The sequence below is a fragment of the Sander lucioperca genome, chromosome 11 (assembly GCF_008315115.2).
Source record: "Sander lucioperca isolate FBNREF2018 chromosome 11, SLUC_FBN_1.2, whole genome shotgun sequence".
Classification (NCBI taxonomy): domain Eukaryota; kingdom Metazoa; phylum Chordata; class Actinopteri; order Perciformes; family Percidae; genus Sander; species Sander lucioperca.
In genome coordinates this window covers 5,574,844-5,597,977 of record NC_050183.1, presented here as the reverse complement: position 1 = coordinate 5,597,977, position 23,134 = coordinate 5,574,844, and the positions used below count along the sequence as shown (strand labels likewise).

At 40.9% G+C, this 23,134-nt stretch overlaps 2 protein-coding genes and 2 long non-coding RNA genes across 4 annotated transcripts in view; 1 reads left to right on the top strand and 3 right to left on the bottom strand.

Annotated features, from left to right (window-relative positions):
• The window catches only part of p3h2 (prolyl 3-hydroxylase 2), a 58,898-nt gene extending 53,959 nt beyond the window's left edge, over nt 1-4,939 (bottom strand). The window contains exon 1 of the mRNA XM_031307243.2: nt 4,300-4,939. Coding sequence (XP_031163103.1) covers nt 4,300-4,716 — 417 coding nt within the window. The 5' untranslated portion in view covers nt 4,717-4,939. The remainder of the gene's footprint in view (nt 1-4,299) is intronic.
• A 48-nt stretch (nt 4,940-4,987) lies between these two features.
• On the top strand, nt 4,988-5,542 carry LOC118496262. The gene is made up of 2 exons (XR_004898805.1): nt 4,988-5,072; nt 5,140-5,542. It is a non-coding gene; the product is annotated as an uncharacterized LOC118496262 (long non-coding RNA).
• Nucleotides 5,543-5,861: 319 nt separating this feature from the next.
• On the bottom strand, nt 5,862-9,049 carry LOC116055320. The gene is made up of 3 exons (XR_004106261.2): nt 9,039-9,049; nt 6,552-6,558; nt 5,862-5,943 (listed from the first exon to the last, which is right to left on the bottom strand). It is a non-coding gene; the product is annotated as an uncharacterized LOC116055320 (long non-coding RNA).
• A 1,429-nt stretch (nt 9,050-10,478) lies between these two features.
• On the bottom strand, nt 10,479-13,322 carry LOC116055319 (claudin-19). Its single transcript, XM_031307244.2, has 4 exons — nt 12,964-13,322; nt 12,369-12,533; nt 11,544-11,622; nt 10,479-11,442 (listed from the first exon to the last, which is right to left on the bottom strand). The coding sequence occupies exons 1-4, from the start codon at nt 13,163-13,165 to the stop codon at nt 11,280-11,282; spliced, it is 609 nt and encodes a 202-aa protein (XP_031163104.1). The 5' UTR covers nt 13,166-13,322; the 3' UTR covers nt 10,479-11,279.
• Between the last annotated feature and the right edge of the window lie 9,812 nt (nt 13,323-23,134).

Sequence of the window (23,134 nt, the reverse complement as noted above, 5' to 3'; positions counted from 1 at the left end):
TCCTAAATATTTGGATGGAAGTTTGTAATGACTGACCAACTAGTAGGTTGTGAAATGTAAGAGCTTATACCTATAGCTCATAATTTTTAACTTATTTTCAAAGAAAGATACCCAGATTATTCGAAAGTAATGACAGTTTGAAGAGATTTTCACTAGGATTTAAAGCCCATATGCACCTAAAAAGTCCTGCAATAGTAAAAGGCTTTCAGGATGAGAAAATGAAAAGAAAAAATTATGAAAATGCAAATTAGCTACTATTTATGCGCAAGAGTCTATCTAAATAGAAAAATAAATGTTACAGTGTTTGCAACTCATGTAGTATTTTTACAACCAACTTTGTCTTTGGATATTTGTATTGTGGTTTTTATCTGATTTTCACAAATTTTTCCATAATCTGAATTAGGGCTGAACGATACATCGAATTTTCATCGTCATCGCGATATGAACTAGCGCGATGAACACATCGCAACAGACAGCCTGACACGATGAATAAGGGAAAACAGTTTACACACTGAGACGACGCGAAGCGTAATACGTCTCCATAGCAGCAGGCGGCGCTGCTCTGTATTGTTTCCATTAACAGTCTAATTATTTCACAGAAAATGAAAACCGGCAGCTGATTGGACGAACGCGTCACGTGGTTCTTTTTTCTCCGGAAATTCACAGCCAGACTGTCATGGTGTCTCGTTCAGAATACGATCTCATATTGTACTAAAATAGTTCACCGAAACGTGTTTCTGAAAACATTTTAAGCGAGAAATAGGCCATGCAGCTGAATCTGTCTTCTTTTCAGATCAACAAAGGTCAGTTTAAAAGATTTTCGTCGAACGTTAATTTCTTATAGTTATAATGCCTCATTTATGTGTAATTTGTTCAATAAAAGCATGCAAAAATTATCTATTTGATTTCTTTATTCAGTGGGAATAGGCTATTCAATGTTTAGGTTCGCAAAGAACCTATTAAAGCACTAAGACATGGGAACAGTATAGCTAACATTCACATTTGAATATTTATCGCAAGTCATATCGTCATCGCAATATTAAACAATGTTATCGCACATCGCAGCTTTTCCTCATATCGTGCAGCCCTAATCTGAATAAACATTGATAAATTCACAGAGCAGCAATCATGAGCCCTTCTTTCACAATCACTTCTTGGATCGGCAGCGCTGTGAGATGTATCGGATTAAGGATATAGAGGCTGGAGATAGGATCTTTTCTTGTCCCTCGGGCAGTTCAGGGCCTTTGATCCCTCTGCAGTTGGGCAACTGTAGCAAGAGCTGTAGCCAGAGCCAGAGATCACTGGAGGCCATCAGGGTCCAGCCCAATGGCAGATACAGAAGTCTCCCTTTAATACCTGAAATACCTCTCTTTTTTTAGAAAAGCAAACAGACCACAACAGGAAAATAAAATATTTGCCAGGCTAAATGATGGGCGAGCTGGGGACATACGCAGCAGCCTGAGTGAGAACAGTTGGTGACTGTGGAGCCTTTACAGGCCCAATGGCAGCATTGTGCCAGAGGCTGTCAGGAGGAGGGAGTGTGACGCTGGAATGTGCAGGAATGTTATTTATTTTCACAAACACCACCAAATACCCCCATACTAACACACACGTGAGGGTGCACACACACACACACACACACACACACACACACACACACACAAGATTCAGATGCTAATGTGCATATGTACACATTGACTGGTCTGATGTGTTCTGATCAGCCTGGCCAATGGGAACGCTCCAGCTGGGCCTCTCCTTACCTGTGGTAAGATTAACATCAGAGCTCTCTGCCTTGATGTGCTCCTGTGTACTCAGTTCAGAAAGACGTCAACACGCTAGGAGACAGAGGAGGCCGAAATAAAGATCTGCTAAAACATTCATGAGAGTTTCTGCTTTGTTGTGAGAGAGAAAAAAACTAAATGTGCCACTTATCTAAACAGATGTTAGAGAAATCATAATTCTATTCGCAAAAGATTAGTAATATTTTTACAGCTGGGCGAGGATCTGTGTGTAAGGCTATGTCTATGCTCATGTCTAGACCGGAGCGTGCGATTTTATGAGAGGATCACATCAGCTTTTTCTCTGCTGATTCAGAAAAAAACGGAGAAACCATTTGCCCAGCAGACAGTAACAGGGTGGATTCACTTCCCACCACTTCTGAGCGGTGGAAGCTGTGTGTCATCACCCTGGCATGTGGAGCTGGTCTGCAGTCAGCAAAAGTGGAAGTCGACTGGGTCTTAGGTTCATGTGAGGAGATGGTGCCAGCTTCCTAGCTGAGCTCCAACTGGGTTAAAATGCCTCTCTCTTACTCACATGAAGGTAAAATGTTGAATAATACTCAACCATAGCCTAAGTTAATTATTTGTACATACTAACATGTAGTCACCGCTGTATGATAGTCACACTAAACTGCAAGTGTCCTGAAGTTGACCCTGACCATGCTGTTTGAGGGACGGATGCAGAAAGACAATTTCCCTGCAGGAATCATTGTATCATTGTTTCAGTCACACATTTTATTGTATGCCTGCCTGTTGAATGCAGTGTTTGTAAAGCTCAAGTTCCACTCTTTTCATCTGTCGGAAGTCCACAATAATAGTCAGCATAAAGGGAGGTTGGGAGACATTCAGGATGTTCCTGTTACAGGTTTTTTTCTTCCACACAAAACATGCTAGCACACACCTGCAGTCAAACTAATGAACAGATCACTTCATAAGGGGGGTTTTCTAACTCTTTCTAAATAAGGTGCTTTGAATACAAAATAGCCATCACATGGGAGATGTTCATACATTTGTGATGCTACCAATACGAAACTGATGGCAAATATTCAACAGACACATCAAACTCACTCACTCATCAGGGACAAATATAGTACATCAGAGTCTGAATCAGCAATTACACTTTGTTCCCAGCTCTCCTGTTTTATCCGTCTCTTGGATTTTTCCCACGCAGAGCGCTCAACATTGTCCCAGGCAAGAGAACAACCTCATGGGAAATGCTGCTCTGGAAATTTATATGAATGTAGAGCGAATAACAAAGATTTCTAATGTGTAGAGATTGAGGAATATAGTGGCAGTTTAGGAGTTGCAATAATGCAAAAGCACACGTTATCTATTATCTGACTGCACTTTTAAGTAGATCTTAAGTTATACACTAGTGTGTTGCTACCACTGTGGATGTGGGATGAAGCCGTAAAGAGAAAGAAAAAGTTGGAGAAAAAAAAAATCCACAAACATTTACTCAAAAATAACTGACTGCACACAGAGGAGCCATAAAAACCAAAGCGTGGTTGTAAACAAAGGACTGAAGCAAGTGCACAGACATCTGTCGAGTCACTGCTGTAATCAGGCCGCTGGGCCTTGACATCACGAGTGTGATACATGCACACAGAGGCATGTATTGCATGTTACATCACACTGTTGCATATTGCTGCTGTCAAGACTGAAAATGTCACTTTTACATAAAATTAACTTTTAAAGAACTAAGACAAAGTTTGTTTATTATTTAGGTTTCTGCAAAGAGTTAGATTGATAGCTATTATCAGCAGGCCACCATTATTGGCTTACCACACTGTTATCAGTAACGGCATATATGGCAGAGATGTGGTCGTTGGTGGCGTTTCTTCAGCCACTTCTGTCTACAACAGTCGAGAACCCTTTTGCAATTATGTAAACACATGATGTAATATGAAAACTGCTGCCCTGATTAAAAAAACAATGCAACTGATCTCAGCTGGTATTCTGTCTGGAATGGAGTGGAATGAAAATTTATAAGTGACCCCAAACTTTTGACTGGTAGTGTATGTTTTGCTCTATGTATGTTTAATGTATTCTTTATAGAAAATGTAATTCTAGTTAGATTAATAGGTCAACATGTTTAACTTTTATCGGGACCTGAAAAAAAAACTGAATTGTTTTGTAACAAATAGGCTATAGCAGCCTATGTCCCATGTAGGACAAAGATGTATTGCACAGGAGTGAGGTACTGGCACATGTGTATTATGGCAAATTTTGGATGTAGCTACAAATACTGAGTGTAGGCTTCTAGTAAAGTAGCCACACCATTGAATCCCCAGGGGCAACATTTGTTTTCTACATGTGTGCTGTACGTGCAGCTGACCTCTTATCTGATCCCTCTGTATCAGTTGCCCGGGTAGCAGCAACAGTTGCTGATGCTGTAGCTGTAGCAGGTAAATAAATAAATAAATAAATAATTCCCCGCTGAGTAGAGCACAGTAGTGCTCATTCAGAGCTAGTTTACTCTGCTACTTCCCATGCAGAGACAACCCCCCCCCCCCTTTACCTTCTGATAAGCCAGTTGAAGATAGTTGTAGGGGATCCTCCTGTGGAAGTCTTGCACTACATCCTCGCTGATTTTATGCACAGACTGAGTGCCAAGTTTCTCCTCGATGCATGTGTTCATACACGCCGCTCTCCTGAGCAGCACGTCGGTGAAGCGCATGTCCGAGAAGGTTTCATCAAAAGGATGCTGGTCCTGGCACCTCAACCGGCACCGGACTTTAGTGTGCCGGACTTCTGTGTAGCTGCTGAGCGCTCCCTCCATGTAGCTCACCACATTTGTATAGTCCCCGTTGGAGAATGCCTGCACCGCTTTGTCATATAAAAGGTCGCAAGGCTCCAGGAAAGCTGTTGAGGATGACAACACGACGGTGAGCAGGACTACTGAGAAGATAGCAGCCGGTGAAAAGTTTCCATCCATCCTCTGCTTCGGTTCAGACAGTGAGGAGAGACCGGCGGAGAGCAGACCGAGCGGCTGTCAGTCACAACAACAACCAGCTTCGACTCGTTTTAGAGTCCATTTAAAAAGCTCCTCACAGAGATACTCAGGACGGCACCGGACCAGGGCGGAAATAATGTTGGTTTAGTCAGTCGGGGACACACATTTTGTTATGACCCTTCTCTGGCTCTGCTAACTCCTCCCCTCCAAGACATGAATGGCCAAGCTACAATCACAGCTTTCCTTCCAGGCTGCTGGAGCAGCCGAGCGGGGACCCTCAAGGGTCCTTCAGGGAGTCCCATGGGTCGCCACAAACACCAGCAATACTTTTACTTCACGTCATTTCACCACACATTTCTTTAATTATCTGTTAATCAATATAAGAAAAATATTAAATCTCCAAAGGTTCCACTGCAGTTTTGAGGATTGAAGATAAAAGTGTGGGTTCCGTCTCAGGCTGATCAAGTGACTACAAAGATGCCTGATAAAGAAAAGTTCTTCTGTTAAAACAACGGCATCAAATAGCCTACTAAAAAGAGAGTTTTCTTCATAGACAAAAATGTCTATGTTTAAAACTATTTGATTAGATTAATAAAACGTTCTATTGAGATCGGCCCATTAATGAATGAAGCTTTATGCTTTTTATGTGTTTTCCAAGAAAATGGCGCGAGGATATTAAGTCAACAACTTTGTCATTTTAATCTTATGTTGTTTTTGGGGGGGATGGATTTGTAACATCTGTCCAGAGACTACAGATGAAAATAGCGTTTGTTTATTAATGTGCCCTATCCCTGGTAAACAAAGCAATACAAAATAGGTTATGTAGATACTTTCAGTGTTTGTTTTTCACATGATGGTGAGATATACTGTATATGTACAAATACTTGCTGTCTTGTTTTCTGGCAGTTTATTTCGTTTAGGGGGTTTAGTGTGAGAGTCAGACACAATCCACTTAAAGGAGACTGTCTCCCTCTGGAGGCTATTTCAGTTATAAGTAGTTTAATCACCCATCTGTTTTAAAACCAACCTCTCGCTCTTCAGACAAATGTAAGACAAACACAAAGACACACACAGGGGCGTCGGACTCCGGGAGGAAAGGGGACCTTATATGAGGAGGGCCCAAAAAGATGCTAGAATGAATAGCTGTGGAGCGGGGAGGGGCCAATAGAAAACGCCTTTCTACAGGGCCCAGAATTTTGTGCTATGCCCCTGGCACACAGACACACACACACACACACAAATCTTAAATAAATAAATAATACATCGACATGTTGAGCAACTGCTAACCCAATACTCCTTGAAACTACAGAGGTGATGGTATGTACCCAAGCCGGTAAAATCACTTCTGTGAATCCACTAACATTCACATACACAGTAGATACTGTAAGCTGCAAGTGTAGACAAATGTTACGTGGGAATTATCCCATCCATCCATCTTCGTCCGCTTATCCGGTATCGGGTCGCGGGGGTAGCAGTTCCAGCAGGGGACCCCAAACTTCCCTTTCCCGAGCCACATTAACCAGCTCCGACTGGGGGATCCCGAGGCGTTCCCAGGCCAGGTTGGAGATATAATCCCTCCACCTAGTCCTGGGTCTTCCCCTAGGCCTCCTCCCAGCTGAACGTGCCTGGAACACCTCCCTAGGGAGGCGCCCAGGGGGCATCCTTACCAGATGCCCGAACCACCTCAACTGGCTCCTTTCGACGCGAAGGAGCAGCAGCTCTACTCCGAGCTCCTCACGGATGACTGAGCTTCTCACCCTATCTCTAAGGGAGACGCCAGCCACCCTCCTGAGGAAACCCATTTCGGCCGCTTGTACCCTGGATCTTGTTCTTTCGGTCATGACCCAGCCTTCATGACCATAGGTGAGGGTAGGAACGAAAACTGACCGGTAGATTGAGAGCTTTGCCTTCTGGCTCAGCTCTCTTTTCGTCACAACGGTGCGATAAATTGAATGTAATACCGCACCCGCTGCGCCGATTCTCCGACCAATCTCCCGCTCCATTGTCCGCTCACTCGCGAACAAGACCCCAAGGTACTTGAACTCCTTCACTTGGGGTAAGGACTCATTCCCTACCTGGAGAAGGCACTCCATCGGTTTCCTGCTGAGAACCATGCTGAGGCCAACTCTCACCTGAAACGAGTCCGACTTACTGCCGAGAACCCGGACACAGCTCTCGCCTTGGTCGTACAGAGATTGGATGGCCCTGAGAAGGGACCCCCTCACCCCATACTCCCGCAGCACCTCCCACAGTATCTCCCGGGGAACCCGGTCATGCGCCTTCTCCAGATCCACGAAACACATGTAGACTGGTTGGGCATACTCCTAGGCTCCCTCCAGGATCCTTGCGAGAGTAAAGATCTGGTCCATTGTTCCACGACCAGGATGGAATCCCCATTGTTCCTCTTCAACCTGAGGTTCGACTATCGACCGAACCCTCCTTTCCAGCACCTTGGGAGTAGACTTTACCGGGGAGGCTGAGAAGTGTGATACCCCTGTAATTGGCACACACCCTCTGGTCCCCCTTTTTGAAAAGGGGAACCACCACCCCGGTCTGCCACTCCTTAGGCACTGTCCCAGACTTCCACGCAATGTTGAAGAGGCGTGTCAACCAAGACAACCCCTCCACACCCAGAGCTTTAAGCATTTCTGGACGGATCTCATCAATCCCTGGGGCTTTGCCACTGTGGAGTTGTTTAACTAACTCAGCAACTTCCACCAGGGAAATTGACGACAATCCCCCATCATCCTCCAGCTCTGCCTCTACCATAGAGGGCGTATTAGTCGGATTTAGGAGTTCCTCAAAGTGCTCCTTCCACCGCCCTATTACCTCCTCAGTTGAGGTAAACAGCATCCCATCCTTACTGTACACAGCTTGGATGGTTCCCCGCTTCCCCCTCCTGAGGTGGCAAACGGTTTTCCAGAAGCACCTTGGTGCTGACCGAAAGTCCTTCTCCATGTCTTCTCCGAACTTCTCCTACACTCGCTGCTTTGCCTCTTTCATGGCAGAGGCTGCAGCCCTTCGGGCCCTTCGATACCTTGCAACTGCCTCCGGAGTCCTCTGGGATAACATATCCCGGAAAGACTCCTTCTTCAGTCGGACGGCTTCCCTGACCACCGGTGTCCACCACGGTGTTCGTGGGTTACCGTCCCTTGAGGCACCTAAGACCCTAAGACCACAGCTCCTCGCCTCAGCTTCAGCAATGGAAACTTTGAACATTGTCCACTCGGGTTCAATGCCCCCAGCCTCCACAGGGATGCATGAAAAGCTCCGCCGGAGATGTGAGTTGAAAGTTTGTCGGACAGGGGCCTCCTCCAGACGTTCCCAATTTACCCGCACTACCCATTTGGGCTTACCAGGTCTGTCCAGAGTCTTCCCCCACCCTCTGACCCAACTCACCACCAGATGGTGATCGGTTGACAGCTCTGCCCCTCTCTTCACCCGAGTGTCCAAAACATACGGCCTCAGATCAGATGAAACGATTATAAAATCGATCATTGACCTTTGGCCTAGGGTGCTCTGGTACCAAGTACACTTATGAGCATCCCTACGTTCGAACATGGTGTTCGTTATAGACAATCCATGACTAGCACAGAAGTCCAACAACAAACAACCACTCTGGTTTAGATCAAGGAGGCCGTTCCTCCCAATCACACCTCTCCATGTGTCTCCATCATTGCCCACGTGCACGTTGAAGTCCCCCAGCAGAACTATGGAGTCCCCCACTGGAGCTCCATACAGGACTCCACTCAAGGTCTCCAAGAAGGCCGAATACTCCGAACTCTTGTTTGGTGTATATAAATATAGGAATTATCCCAAGTATTTGTTTTAATCTTAATTAGTTTTAATTATCACATCAAGCTAAACATTTTTAAATGGAATGTAAAAAACAGAATGTAAAAGCTACTACATTTGAAATAGACCACTAGAGGGCGGTACATGTCATTCTCAGCAACATAAACTTGCATTAAAATACACTTTACTGGCATCCCGAATAGTCACTCAACCTTTTACTAAAATCCACCTCTATGATCTAAATTCCAGTTTGTGCTGTGTGCACCATTTCTAAATAAACTAAGTGAGTAAGTGAATGTGTGGGAGGATCACAAAATCCTCCCTGTTCAAAAAAGATTTTGATACTGCTGAGGTTTTAACTTCTTTACAGTAAGGACATTTGTGTTTCTATTTGCAAAGATAACAGCAGTGTTTGAATGTGAAAAAGGTACAGGGTATAATGGATAAGAAAGAAAACACATTAAAGCAAACGACACCTCAGTATGAATGGCTCTACGTGTTTGTACAACGTCCATATTGTAGAAGTCCAAAACACCTACAATAAATGCACAAAATAACAGGAAACAGGAGAGTTGAATCAACGACTCACACTTGTAGCATTTTATTGTAGGACTGTTGTACTGGATTGTACTGCAGGTGTTACTGCAGAATAAACTGCTGCTATAATAAAATTACTACAAGAAACATAGATCCACCCACATGTGTTTTTGTTCAGTCTGCTGTCTTTTAGTCCTGAAGATTTCATTATGAACAGACTTTATTAATTTTATGATATGATGGGCCAAAATGATCTGTAAGTAAATAATATTACGGTAAGATGTAGATCGCTCACTTCGTTGTTTACCTTTGTGGTTGTTGCAGTCAGTAATCAGTTTTAAAAACTAAAAATATCCTTGTTTTTACTTCCACTTCTTCTCTGAGATTTCAGGAAGTGTCTGGGCAGCAGGGGGCCAGTCCCATGAGAGATTCCTACATTAGTTGGCATCCGCCGAGGACACAACACATTCTCCTGCTATTTGTGTTTCCACTAAAGAATGAGGCTGTTTCTTGTTTCAGTTTGACTCTGTTCAGGATGGATTACCTGTGCATCAAATTCTTCTGCAATTAATATCTTCAAAGGATCAAATCATTTTACCAAGCAAGGAGTTAATCCCCTCATACTTGATTTATTTATTTTAGGTAATCTTTTCTCTTGTGTAGTTGTCTCGTCTTTTGTATTCTTTTGTAACAGAATGTCAAAAGTACATCTACTGGGTTTGAGGCAGCACTCCTTTTTCCTAGGGAAGATTTCATAACACTGAATCTCAGCTCGGTTTATATAGAAATTCTTACTCCCCTTCCAATCCAGCTCACTATGGAAGCAGCTGTGATACCAGATTTCAGTGAATACAGTATGTAGAGGGTAAAGCGACAGCAGATATGAGAGGAAGGAAAGGGATTGAGTGTCAGGAAAACTCTCATTACTGGAGCACCGTTAGTCATTCTACATAATGAGTGTTTACTTTTAGTACTTTGAGTACATGTTGATGTGGATATTTCTGTAAATGTCTACAGTGTGGTATAATACTTTAAGGTTCTGAGTACTTCTTTCACCACTGACCATGACACTGCTCATGTTAGGCAAGGGAATCATTCACTGATTTGGACTGCACCCTAGTAGTCAGAATTTGAGTATAAAGAGTAATTTAAGAAAGAAGGGGTCTTAAGCAAAACATTAATCCAGTGTCATGAGTGACAGAGAAAACAGAGAATATGTCACATAATTTGCCTAAAACCTTCACTTGTCCTGATAAGAACAAACCTTCCGTTGAGTCCAAAGATTCTGCTTGCATCAAAAACCAATGTTTGAGTGTTTAAAACATAACGTTTCAAAGAGGGACTGACTAAACGAACACACATGCAAATATATAATCACATTATGATTATAGTATAAATTAGAATGACAAGTATTTACCACGTCAGCAGTGATTTATTGAGTTCTACACAAAAAAAAATCAAGTGTAACACTGTATGTGATATAATAGAACGTAAGGTAAACCCAAGTAAAGAAAACCAAAACATTTGATTTATTTCAAAATGTCTTTCAAACTGCCATATAATGTGTTGGATAACAATTTTAAAAAGAGATGAAAATAATACAAGAACATAAAACTTTAGTCATATAATTAACATACACAAACATTATATTAACACCAGTGTGAATTTGAAGAGCAATACAATGTACAGAAATCTTGCCAACAGAGTGTCAAAACTTTATGTCTGAATAAACTATTAAATCAAGTGTTCTTCATTGCTAGTTATGAAGAGTAACTTTATGATTACATACTTACACAAACAGGCTGACAAAGTTCAGGACATTTACAGTAGACCTGAAAGAATTGATATAATAATATGTAGTTAGAATTTTTGAAATTATTAAAAAATGTAATCCTTCCTTTTATTTCTCTGAATGAAAAAACAAACCAACAGCTGAGAGCAGCAGAAACTACGGCAGTGACTGACGCCATAACAAACAAACACAAGTGTTGTGTTAAAATAGAAAAGCTCAAGCTATAAACTGGGATTTAAAGTCAGTACAAACAGCCTGATCGTGTGTGTAATCCTGATCCTGGTAACTGTGTTCATGTTCGATAGGTAGTATTCATAATCCTGCAGTGGGACATTTCCACATCGTAAAAACACAACCTGCTCCAGTTTGTAAATTCACCGCTGAAATTACTGTATCAGGGCCTCTCCCCTGCTCTCCTCCACTAAACGTAGTTTGACTTAGGGTGTGTGGTGGGGAGGAGGTGGTTGGAGCTGATGGACCCGGTCTGGGACCCCGAGCATCTCCGACAGCTTAGGAAAGCCCCTCCAGCCATAGTGAAGAGGCTGCCAGCCCAGCTGACAAAGACGGCATTACCAAACTCAGCGCTGCAGAGAAAACACACACACACACACACACACACACACGTTTAGATGTATGTACAGAATCAACTATGTGTGTGTGTGTGTGTGTGTGTGTGTGTGTGTACCTCTGCAGGCTATGGGATTCATAGGATATCTGGACAATCTTTTTGACATACCAGGAGGTCATGGTCACCGTCAATAAACCTGAAACAAGAAAACACATCATATTTTTCATCAGTGTTTATTTAGATCCTGCTATCTTTTTTTTAAGACACTGCGTTTACTGAATATGTGTGTGCAGTTTGCTTATCGTTTTAGGGAGGATTAAATAGTAGAGATGGAGAATAAACAGAAGAACTACATTTTCTGGGGATTACTTCATAGAACTTCATGAGGTTTCAATTATGAAATGATTAAGGCAATATCTTTCTACTAACCTAATATAGGTGCTCAATTTTTCTTATGTGCTGATGATATTTCTGCTCACGTTGCTGCACAAACTGGGTGCTCTCTCTGGTGGCTGTTGATGACTTGCGGTAGTTTAGAGTCTTGACGTTTTATTCTCATTTAGTTATTGTTTTGCCTCGGTCTTAGTTATTTATTTCTATGGTTTTAAACAGCTCTTGGGCTGTTTTGAAAGTGCCAGTTAGGTCGTTTACAGAATGAAATCTTTTATATGATTGTATTAGAAATGTCCTGGTTTTTATAATCGCTTAATTGTTTAATTTTGGTTTTGTGGGATATCTTTCTTGTGTTGTTTGTCACTGTTATTGTTGCCTATCTTGGCCAGTAGAAAACAGACAGATTTTAAATCTCAATGAAGCTTTCCTAGTTAAAGGTCAAATTAAAAAATATAATGTATGGGAACATTATAAGCACATTATATTTGACACATTATCCATTCTGAGTGGCTGTGAAAGCCTGTCAGGTTCTGCTGCCGCTGAACACACCTGCAATCAGGAACATGATTCCTCCAATCATAGCTACTGTGGATTTGAACTCAGCTTTGCCGTCCATGAAGCGGGTGCACTTCATTCCCACAGTGGAGACCATCAGCGCCACAAAGGAGAGGAAGATGCTGACCAGCATCACGGCCCTGGTAGCCTGGACCTCAGCTAGAGGAGCAGAAGGGTTACATGTTGGTACATACTGTACAGTAAACCTATCATGGATACAATCTGTGGTTTTTGGACAGATCTCTGCTTTCTATAAGAGATTACATAATACTCATATTATTGTGTTATATGTGCAGTCTTGTTCTGGTTAACCCTGTAGGCTTAACCTTATAAATAAAGCTGAAATGAAGAATATTATTCTACAAAATTGGCAGTACCTTAATTCTAAAAGAATGAAAAAACAAACTCCTATATGAATATCAGACATGCCATAAAGAGAGATGAGGTCATTCCTAAGAGCTTACACGACAAAGACGCACATCAGGCTAATTATAGTAACTCTTTGTCAGTGGAAGGTATCTCAACAAGCAGCGTCTGGTTTTTAGAGGAGATGCAGATGCGATAAATAAAAAAAAATAAAAAAACTTACGTGGCAGCTTCAATAGGTACTGGTGGAATTCACAGGTTGTTCTCTCATTGCCACTGCAGCTCATCCACAAGCCCTCATAGATGCGGTAAGTTTTGCCCTGGTACTGCTTCTTCCATTCAACCATCAGAGTAGCGGCAACAGTGGCCGCGAGACCGATCAGTGCGAGGAAGTAACCGAGGAGCTGAAGTCCCGAGCTGGCCATGTTATCCAGATAACAGCAGAGCGGGAAGAGATCAATGAATTAAAAAAAGTCTGATAACTTGTTTGGAAACAAAAATCTAAACGCGAGTAGAAATCGTTGAAGCCAGTAGTTGACTGCTCTTACAGACCGTTATACAGTATGCTACATGCGCTCCCTGCAGCCTCTATTTAAAGTCCAAGGCGCGTGACGCATGAGATCTCTCCTCCATCTGCAGTGGATGATGGGAAGATTTTCTGATCGAAGTCTTATCAGTTAATACATTGCGGTAAATACAGACTATACTGAAGAAATAAAATGTGATTCAACACCAGTAAGTTTAGGTTGTGAAATGATTGCCTTTCCCCTTTAAAGTGTCGTGTATTTTAGTTAACTTGACACAATAAGAGAGAGAACCCCCGGTCACACACATCTCAAGGATAACACAATAAAGTCCAAGACGTATTTCCATTGTGGTCCTTGATGTAAAGACAGCATTGATGCAGGAGTCCAGGTGCCATAATCATAATACCATCATATTCAGACATAAAATACAAAATGTATAATCAACAATAAAATCTAGATTAAAATCACTCCAAATCAGAACATCAAGAAAAAAACATATAGCCTACCCGACATACAAATTAACTAAAAAGATGAGCTGACACTTTCAACTTACCATTATATAGAGGAATTATGTCTGTATCCTCAAAATGATAGAGGACAAACTTTAGCCAATGAAAAGGGCTAAAATTTAATTATAAACACGTACATTTTAATAAAAAAAGTAAATGACTAAAAATCACACACAAAACAAAATCCCTGAAGTGACCTTCCAAACAAAGAAAGAGGCAGTTGTTCCAGTCTTTATCAAAAATCACTTTCAACTTACCTTGTCAGTCAGAGACAGTTACTGCAGCCTGTAAGCAACACTTGCAATCTGATGTTTATACTCACAATCGTATTACAACTGAAGAAACAGTCTGAATCTCACACGATCACAAACGTTCTTATAGTTGAATCAACATTTCTCAACATAGCCTCAGTTAAGTAAGTAACATTAATACCACAAAGTGTGTCCATTGGCTCCCTTTTTCTATGGCGGGCATCCAGTGGTTATGTGGAGTAAAACCTGTGTGCAAATTTGAGTGGCAAATGAAGGAAAGGTTTTTAACAAGTCATCATTGCTCACATGGTTCCCACTTGCAGCTTCGCTGGCCCCATTAGTTTTGACTACCAAGAAGGACTCATACACCCGGCATGTAGAGCTGATGAACACATTGTATACATTGTGTTAAAGTTACTATATGTAACTTTTAAATGTTTCTGAAACAGTGTAATTTTTCATCTGATGATCATAAATGACCTGTAACAATAGCAGTATAATAGTAGCAATCGAGACTTACAGTGAAAAGAACGCTATTTTTATATAGTTTTTATTAATGCCTCTGCCCAGGTCTGATTTTTCCAGCAAAGTCGCAAAACGATTTACGGCAGGTAGACGGCGCTAGAGAGCAAACATTCTGTTGGGTCACAGATTTCGGTCACAGAAACGGAAAAGCCTGTGTTATTGTATCCAGCCAGGTAAAAGGTGGCAGGAGATTTCTTTATAGGCTTATCTGTGGTAGTTATTGCTGATACTGGGGCAGGGCCATGACAGAAAAGCAGGAAATTAAACAAAGAACAACTAAAAGGTAAAAGGGAACGTGACAGACGACGGGCGAAATCTGAGTCACTCTCGGTCGGGCTTTCAACAGATGGAGACAATTACGGGATTGTAAATGATTCATGTAACGTATGTTCTTATTGTAAATGAATGATTTTCTGTCTGAGTAAAATAATCATTGCAACTGTATGACCTCCCAGTAACGCTAACTCAGTAATCTACAGTGGGCAATACAGCATCGTAAAGAAAAGATCTTCACGACAGCAGGTGTGGTAAAAACACTACCACTTTTGTCCAAAGTGGCCGCTAGAATCAACACAAACTGAAAGTAACACATAGCCACTTTTAATCAAATCACTCACTTTAGGAGAGAGCCTTATGCAACAAGTGTCTATCATTACACATTGAGTTTAATGTAAATGTCAGTACAACAACAACAACAACAACAACAACAGCAACAACAGCAACAACACAAGAAACAAACTGACAAAAACTTCAGTAAAAGACTTTTCACCTCAATTGCTCAATTGTCATTCCTTTGCTCAGCAAACTAAAGCAGCAAGCTTGTGTTTACATATACAAATGGTCTTCATTTTACCCACACAATTACCAAATTATTTTACCATATTTGGTGAAGGGGATGCCAGTTTGTAAACACTCTGCATTTGCCTGTTAGATGGGATCAGTGTCCACCCTTTCCTGGAATACGCCTCCATCAAAACATTGTGCGGCAATTAAAGTCACAGCACCCGTCTGAATTTACCTAAAACAATTCATTATGTATCGCTCCCTCACAGGCACTAAGTTTATTTATTTCATTTTTTCACAGCTATTGTTTAATATCACTTTAAAGGTCTGCTCGGGTCAAACTTTATTTCCAAGGAATTCCTGCTGTATGTTTGCAGGCTGCATGACACAACCAGATGGTTAATGATAATATCAGGACATTTCCCTGTGATTCTCTTGTGTAGCAAAACAAACATTTATCAACTGTTAAAATGGCTAAAATGTACCATAAAAAGTTATTAAACCACATGACCTCTGTCTGAATAAAAACAGACTTCCTTTTATAACTTGTTCAGTACCAGAGATCTATGTAGAAAAGATGCCATCCTGTCTCATTCCAGCAGTCTCTCCTCCCACAACATGGGGTTTGTATATCAGCTGTACCTTCCCATATACCTTCAATTGATTCCCATCCTGGGAGGATTTCATGAGAAATGTATCACCACTTTACAGGAAGGGGCTGAAAATGTGAAAAGTGTTTTTAAAAGCTTATGCTGCTTATGTGATGTTCTTTTAACACATCAGAAAAACAATGCAATGCAATTGGCCTACCTCATGTTTATGGTATAACTATCTTTCTCAGTTTGAATTTCTAACATTGAACCTGTTGTACACAGCTTCATAATTGCTTCCAGTAAAAACTTCAAAGGCCAAATCCTGTGTTCAAGCTTTAAGGATGCTTAGCTCACTCCATTTTGCCTTTATTTTGTGATAGTACATATACATACAGGACATGCAAAGAGAGAGAGAGCGAGAGGGGGTGTAATATGCAACTAAGGTGCCCTGTTGGAATTTAACCAGAGACATTGTGGTTATATGATGTGTCTTAATCATTCAGCCACCGGACACCTCATGTTCTTCTCTGTCACTAAGTACACAGAAGAGGCTAAAACAAAAAAATTAAAGACCAAGCCCCAATGTTTTAATGATTCTCATTTCATGATTTAATTGCCATTTTTTCATTTACTATCTGTACCTGCTTATTCTTTACAGGGTCGAAGGTGGCTGGAGCCTATCCCAGTTCACATTGGGCAAAGGGTACCTAACAAACACTCACACCTACGGGCAATTTAAAGTTACCATTTCACCAAACTTGCATATCTTTGGAATGAGGCAGGAAACTCACTTAGGCACAGAAAGAACACACAAAATTCATTAAAAAAAGGCCACAAAGTCCTTAGTTCATATCCCTGGATTTGAACTAAGGACCTTCTTGTGGTCACTAATGCACCACTGCCTGCGTTCCGTGTATCCTGTACCCTGCTGAATATTGTTTCTAGTCACTGAAACAAACTAATTTTACCACAAAGACCAATGTGTTATCTGATATCTGATGTTTAATATGGTTAAAAGTGTAATTGATCTGTTGATGTTGCATGTAATTTCTGCAGGTACTTGTTTGTTACAAACCCTTCCTTATTCATGCAACTGTGATCATAGTTTAAGTGAAAAATCCCAGTGAACTGGGCCAGTTGTTGAACAGTCTTAGTTAAGCCGAATACATCAAAGAAAGTCTGATTATTTTGGGGTTTGTGATACAAGCACAAGGACAAAGCAACTGCAAAAAAATGTCTATTTAAAATCAGTTTGATGCTAAAATACTGTATGGACAATACTTTGAATCATAATAACGGACACGGCTGGAAATCTTCTTGAATCATTGTGTCGTAGGCATTTGTTACAATATTTGCAACCAAAATTGAATTAGGCCTTCACATTCCCATTTAGCTGCCAAAAAAAGCTGTTTCCCATGAATCTCCGAACACAAATTATGTAAATCAAAAGTTGAAGAGGTCACAGAGTGTGTGTGGGTGTACTTTAGTCTATAACATTAAGTATGACACTTTTTAAAATGAGGGAGGGGTCACAGTGTGTGACAGTTCATATTATGGAAAAGTTAGTCAGCATGACTATGATCATGCCGCCTCATCAGTGGATACACCCTATAGACAGTCATGTAGAGTCAGAGTCTCATACACACACCCACACACACCCACACACACACACACACACACACACACACACACACACACACACACACACACACACACACACACACACACACACACACACACACACAAAACATGTTCATAGTATGATCAACAAATTATGAAATCTTTACAAATTCTTACCCTAAAGACTGTTTACAGTAGTAAACATATTAAATAAATCATGGATATCAACATAAATCTAAACTGCCGTACAATTGGGACAAAGACAAATTAATTTGTAGGGATGGAAATGTTGGTGGGTCAGTCCACATCTTTGGTCCGGACTGCAATATCACAACAACTATCAAATTGACTGTTGTAAAGGTTTGTACAGACATATACTGGTTACCAGAAGATGAACTGTAGTAACTTTAGTGATCCCCTGAGGTTTCATCTAGCACCATCATCTGGTCAAAATGGTTAAACACTTTGGTTTGTGATTAAATACTTGCAAAACTATTTGGCATTCCCATCAGCCTCAACTGCACTTTGTGTTAATCACTAATTAGCAAATGTTAGAATGCTAACACGCTAAACTAAGATGGTGATCACTGTAAACATTACTCCTGCTTAGCATCAGCATGTTAGCATAGGCATTATGTAGAGGAATTATGTCCCTTAAAGGTCTATGGCATGAAAATTTCACTTTATGAGGTTTTTTTTAACATTAATGTGAGTTCCCCTAGTCGGCCTATGGTCCCCCAGTGGCTAGAAATGGCAATAGGTGTAAACCAAGCTCTGGGTATCCTGCTCTGCCTTTGAGAAAATGAAAGCTCAGATGGGCCGATCTGGAATCTCGCAAGGTTACCTCCCCTTTCTCTGCTTTGCCCGCCCAGAGAATTTGGCCCACCCATGAGAAAGAGAGATGGTACAGATCCATTTGAGCGTGCAACGCTTCTATCGCGCCGCGCTCCACTCTATTCCTATGGGTGACGTCTAGTGACTTCAACGTGCACGCAAAGCATTCCAGGAAGGCGGCGCTGCATTTGAAAAAATGCTGCACGTCCAAAAGCTGACCGATGCCCATCTTTATGCAAATGAATCCGTTGAACGCGACGCGACTATCCAGTAGAAGTAGACGAAAATCTTTTAAACTGACCTTTGTTGATCTGAAATAAAGACAGATTCAGCAACTGCATGGCCTATTTTTCGCTTAAAATGTTTTCAGAAACACGTTTCGGTGAACTATTTTCGTAAAATACCAGATCGTATTCTCAACAAGCCGCCATGACACTCTGTTGAAATTCTCGAGAAGCCAAACCCATGTCAGGCGTTCGTCCAATATGCTGCCGGTCAAGGGCATGGAGCATCAACCATGGATGTATGACGTCGCGACACCACACTTCAGTCGTGTCGGACAAATGGATCTGTACCGAGAGACATCATGGCTTGCAAACAAGCAAAGTGGCAGTTGGTTAAGGCCACACCCCCACCCTCCACCTTGCCCCCCCCTCTCTTCCTCAATAGCATTTAAAGCTACATACATCACAGCTCATTGTGGGACTGGCTCTAGTGGCTGTAATTCTGCACCAAGGCTGAATTTCGGGAAAGAGACTTCAGATACAGTATTAGGGGACCACTAAGGTTTATATAGAAGCATCCAAAAAGCAGCATGTCATAGGACCTTTAAGAATATATCAAGGGTTAAAGGACTTATATCTCAGCAGGATTTGGAAAAACTTGTCCATGCTTTTATCTTCAGTAGACTTGACTACTGTAACGGAGTCTTTACAGGTCTCCCTAAAAAATCAATCAGACAGCTGCAACTGACCAAGAAAGTGGATCACATTACTCCAGTTCTGAAGTCTTTACACTGGCTTCTAGTGCCTCAAAGAATTTATTTCAAAATACTTTTGCTGGTTTATAAATTACTAAACAGTTTAGGGCCGAAATACATTTCTGAGCTGCTACTACACTATGAACCACCCAGACCTCTCAGGTCGTCTGGGACAGGTCTGCTTGCTGTCCCCAGAGTCAGAACAAAACAGGGAGAAGCAGCGTTCACTTTTTATGCTCCACATATCTGGAGCAAACTCCCAGAAAACTGCAGGTCCACCAGAACTCTCAGTTCTTTTAAATCAAGGCTGAAGACCTATGTTGCCTTTCTTTAAATAATTGTTAATTTCTTATACTGCACTGTAACTTTTATTCTTGTATTTTATCTGTTTGTAATTTTTTATCGTTTTTAACTGCTCTTTAATGTCTTATGTAAAGCACTTTGAATTGCCCTGTTGCTGAAATGTGCTATACAAATAAAACTGCCTTGCCTGTATCCTCAAAATGACGACAAACTTTAGCCAATGAAAAGGGCTAAAATGAAATTATAAACATGTACATTTAAAAAAAAAAGGTAAAACTGACTAAAAATCACATACAAAAACATTTCCTGAATTGACCTTCCAAACAAAGAAAGAGGCAGTTGTTCCAGTCTTTATCAAAAATCAGCAGGCAGGTTTCCTGTAACAAATAAATGTCTGGGTGTTTATGTGGATATGAAATGGCCACATAAGTGAAAATGTGGTGCTTATAAAGGCACAGTGCAGGTTGTTTTTCTCAGGAAACTAGTCCTTTGAGATCAGTTGTAAACTCTTAATTGTTTTCTGTCAAAACTTTGTGGCCAGTGCCTTGTTTTGTGCTGTGGTACGAAGCTACAATGTGTTGGGGTAACAGCATTACTATTAATTAAATGGGAGCAGGATTGCTAAACTGCAGATGCAACACAAAATCTTTTAGCCGTTTTTTTTATGCAACGAGCTGTGAAAGCTGTTGTTTACGCACAAGTGACCAAACCAGTTTTCCCTCTTAAGGTATCTAAGCTATTCTTTCATCTTCTATCACATCTATCAGCCTTGGCAGGAAGTAAAGATCACAAAACAAATACTTAACACAGACACACTCAAAGTTGTCCTTTTGGGAATTGGAGCATGACTTTCTACACATCGATTTACAACTTTCAATTATGGGTGATGCACTCCTGTCAAATTTAACTCAATTTTCATTTTTTTTTATTTTTATTGATTAGATTACAGCAGAACTGGGCGGTAATAAGCACAGTGGATATACAAATGCCGACCAAATGTTGACTGAGCCCTTTTGAAGAGTTCAGTGGTTACACAGTAAAGTCAACACTAGCTAAATTACTATAGCAGACAGGTTTCATTGGAAAACAAGTGCATCTAATTTACAGTAAAATTATATAGTATCATCATAGTTCCCTGTAAAATGACTTTTCCTGCCACAGAGGTAAAGGATGGAGGTCCCCTCTTTCTCATTGTCTGACCTCTCTAGATTTCTGTAGGCAGTTCTTTAGCAAGTGCTGCCTTATGCTTCCCATCATCCTCACACAAAAGGAGGAAGTCGATATTGGGAGGAGTTTCAGTGTAATCTCAGTTGTGGCAGTGAATCATTGGAGTTAATTACACCCACATATTTATTTTTCTAAGTTGCTAAGTAGAGAAGACGGAATCGAAAGTAGGTTAAAGTCATGTGGCTTTCTATAATGTCCAAAAATACATTTCTCAAAGGGGACAGCAGCCAACTGATGCTAGTTGAAAAAATGTCCTCAAACCTAGATCAAGCAAACCCTACATTAGCAAAGCCCATAGACAGTTACGCAACTTGCAAAGTGCTGGTGAAGCTCTTATAGGCCTACAGGAAAATGTGTGAGGATGTCGCTATCTAGTGGCCTTTCTGAGCAGAACAACCACCAGGAGCAGGTGTGACTCAGGACACAATAAGACACCTGTTACTGACTTCAGTGTCAGTGTAGTAGTTTATAGTTTTGGTCATTTATTTACAACTATATTATTATTTACACAAATAATATATACATGTAGTATCTATACCATATTTGCAATACGTATACTGCAATACTTGCAATGTTGTACAAACAGTCAATTAATCAATGTGTAACCAAGTCACTCAAACAAGTAAAGTTTTGACTGTACAGAAACAGCCATTCTTACTCGGTTCTTTTAATTAATGTAGTGACATTATCTCATTCTCACTTGCCAGTAAGCCTTTCTCACATAAGGAAGGTTTGCCTTGTCAAACAATGGTGTAACTAATAACATTAAGGATGGCTACAGTCCAGTAGGTGTTTCAATGCAAACGCTCTGGTACTATATATAGGCTACAGTACACATGTGCATTTCCGCAAAATCACATCGCCTGGTTTTACAAATACAAACAAGGCAAGTGTTGTTAGTGTGCTTTTGACATTGTGTAGTAGTTTTGACTTTTATTTACTGTGTAGAATAACTGCCTCATGGCTGGGTTGGTCAGTGGGTAGAGTAGGCGCACATATACTTTGAGGCTTATGCCTCGACGCAGAGGTCCAGGGTTTGAAGCTGACCTGTGACAATTTCCTGTGTCTGCCCCCTCTCTCTCCACTTTTTCACCTAGCTGTCCTGTCAAAATAAAGGCGGAAAAGCCCAAAAAATAATCTTTAAAAAAACAAAAAGTGTATTGACTTTATGTATTTTTTATGCTTGTTGGTTGGTGGGTATTTTACTCAGTTCAGGCATTCATAAAATGTGTTACCAGAAGAATATTAAAAATACAAACTCACCAGAGGGTAGGCAATCTTCTTAGTAACTTTTAAGGCAGAATAAAATGATGTAAGGTGCATGGAAAGTGCACAAAAAAATCATGATAAATTCTGACAGAGAGAGACATGTTTTACATTAAACATGTAAAATCAAAGTTGGTGCAGGTTTTTCCTGACCTTAGGGTCCTCTAAGGTCAGGGAAGCAATGTATTTGAACACAACATTTTCAGCATTTTAACAGCATGTATTCCCCTGAACAGGAAGGTTAGGGGCTGTGGTCCTCATTATGCACCGGTACTCTTACAAATGAACAAAATGCAACATATTTTCAAGCCTTTCAAAAGTTAGTTGTGTCAAACCTGTGAGGTACATAAAAGCTGCCAAAAGCTTAACCAGGCCAATAAGATATAATATATAATAATAAAACAATAAGACATATTGTATTTCTTATATCCAATCTCTTTAGGGGTTTATATGGCCTTTTGCTTAAAACTGCAACTGTACCAATTGATCAAGAACCTAAAATAAATTCAGTAGTACTGTGTCCTTTTGTGCAAGCTATAACAAAGCACCTGAGGATTGCCTTGGCAGGCACACAAGGGTGACTCCCTGCAAAGATGGGCCTTGGTGCTTCTCTGAACCAGTCCGATGTCATTCCTGCATCAGGCACAGCACAGAGCGCCTCAGGGCCAACGGCCTGCTTAATTTATACACCTCTCTATGAATGTTTGCTTTTGTCAACATGCCAGCATTCAGGAGCCCCTACCTTTATGCAGCTTTATTTCAACCTTTACAATATGACAACCACTCGTCAAGGGCTGTGAGAGAGTCATTCTACACTTGATTACAAGAAGTTTTGAGAAGGGGAAAGTTAAAAAGTGTATAGATGAGATGCCCATTATGCATATGACCACAAATATAAGTGTCATGCTTCTCGCATTGATATTATGGGCTACCTCATATCAAGTGATCGGAATTTACTAAATGTATTCACAGACTCA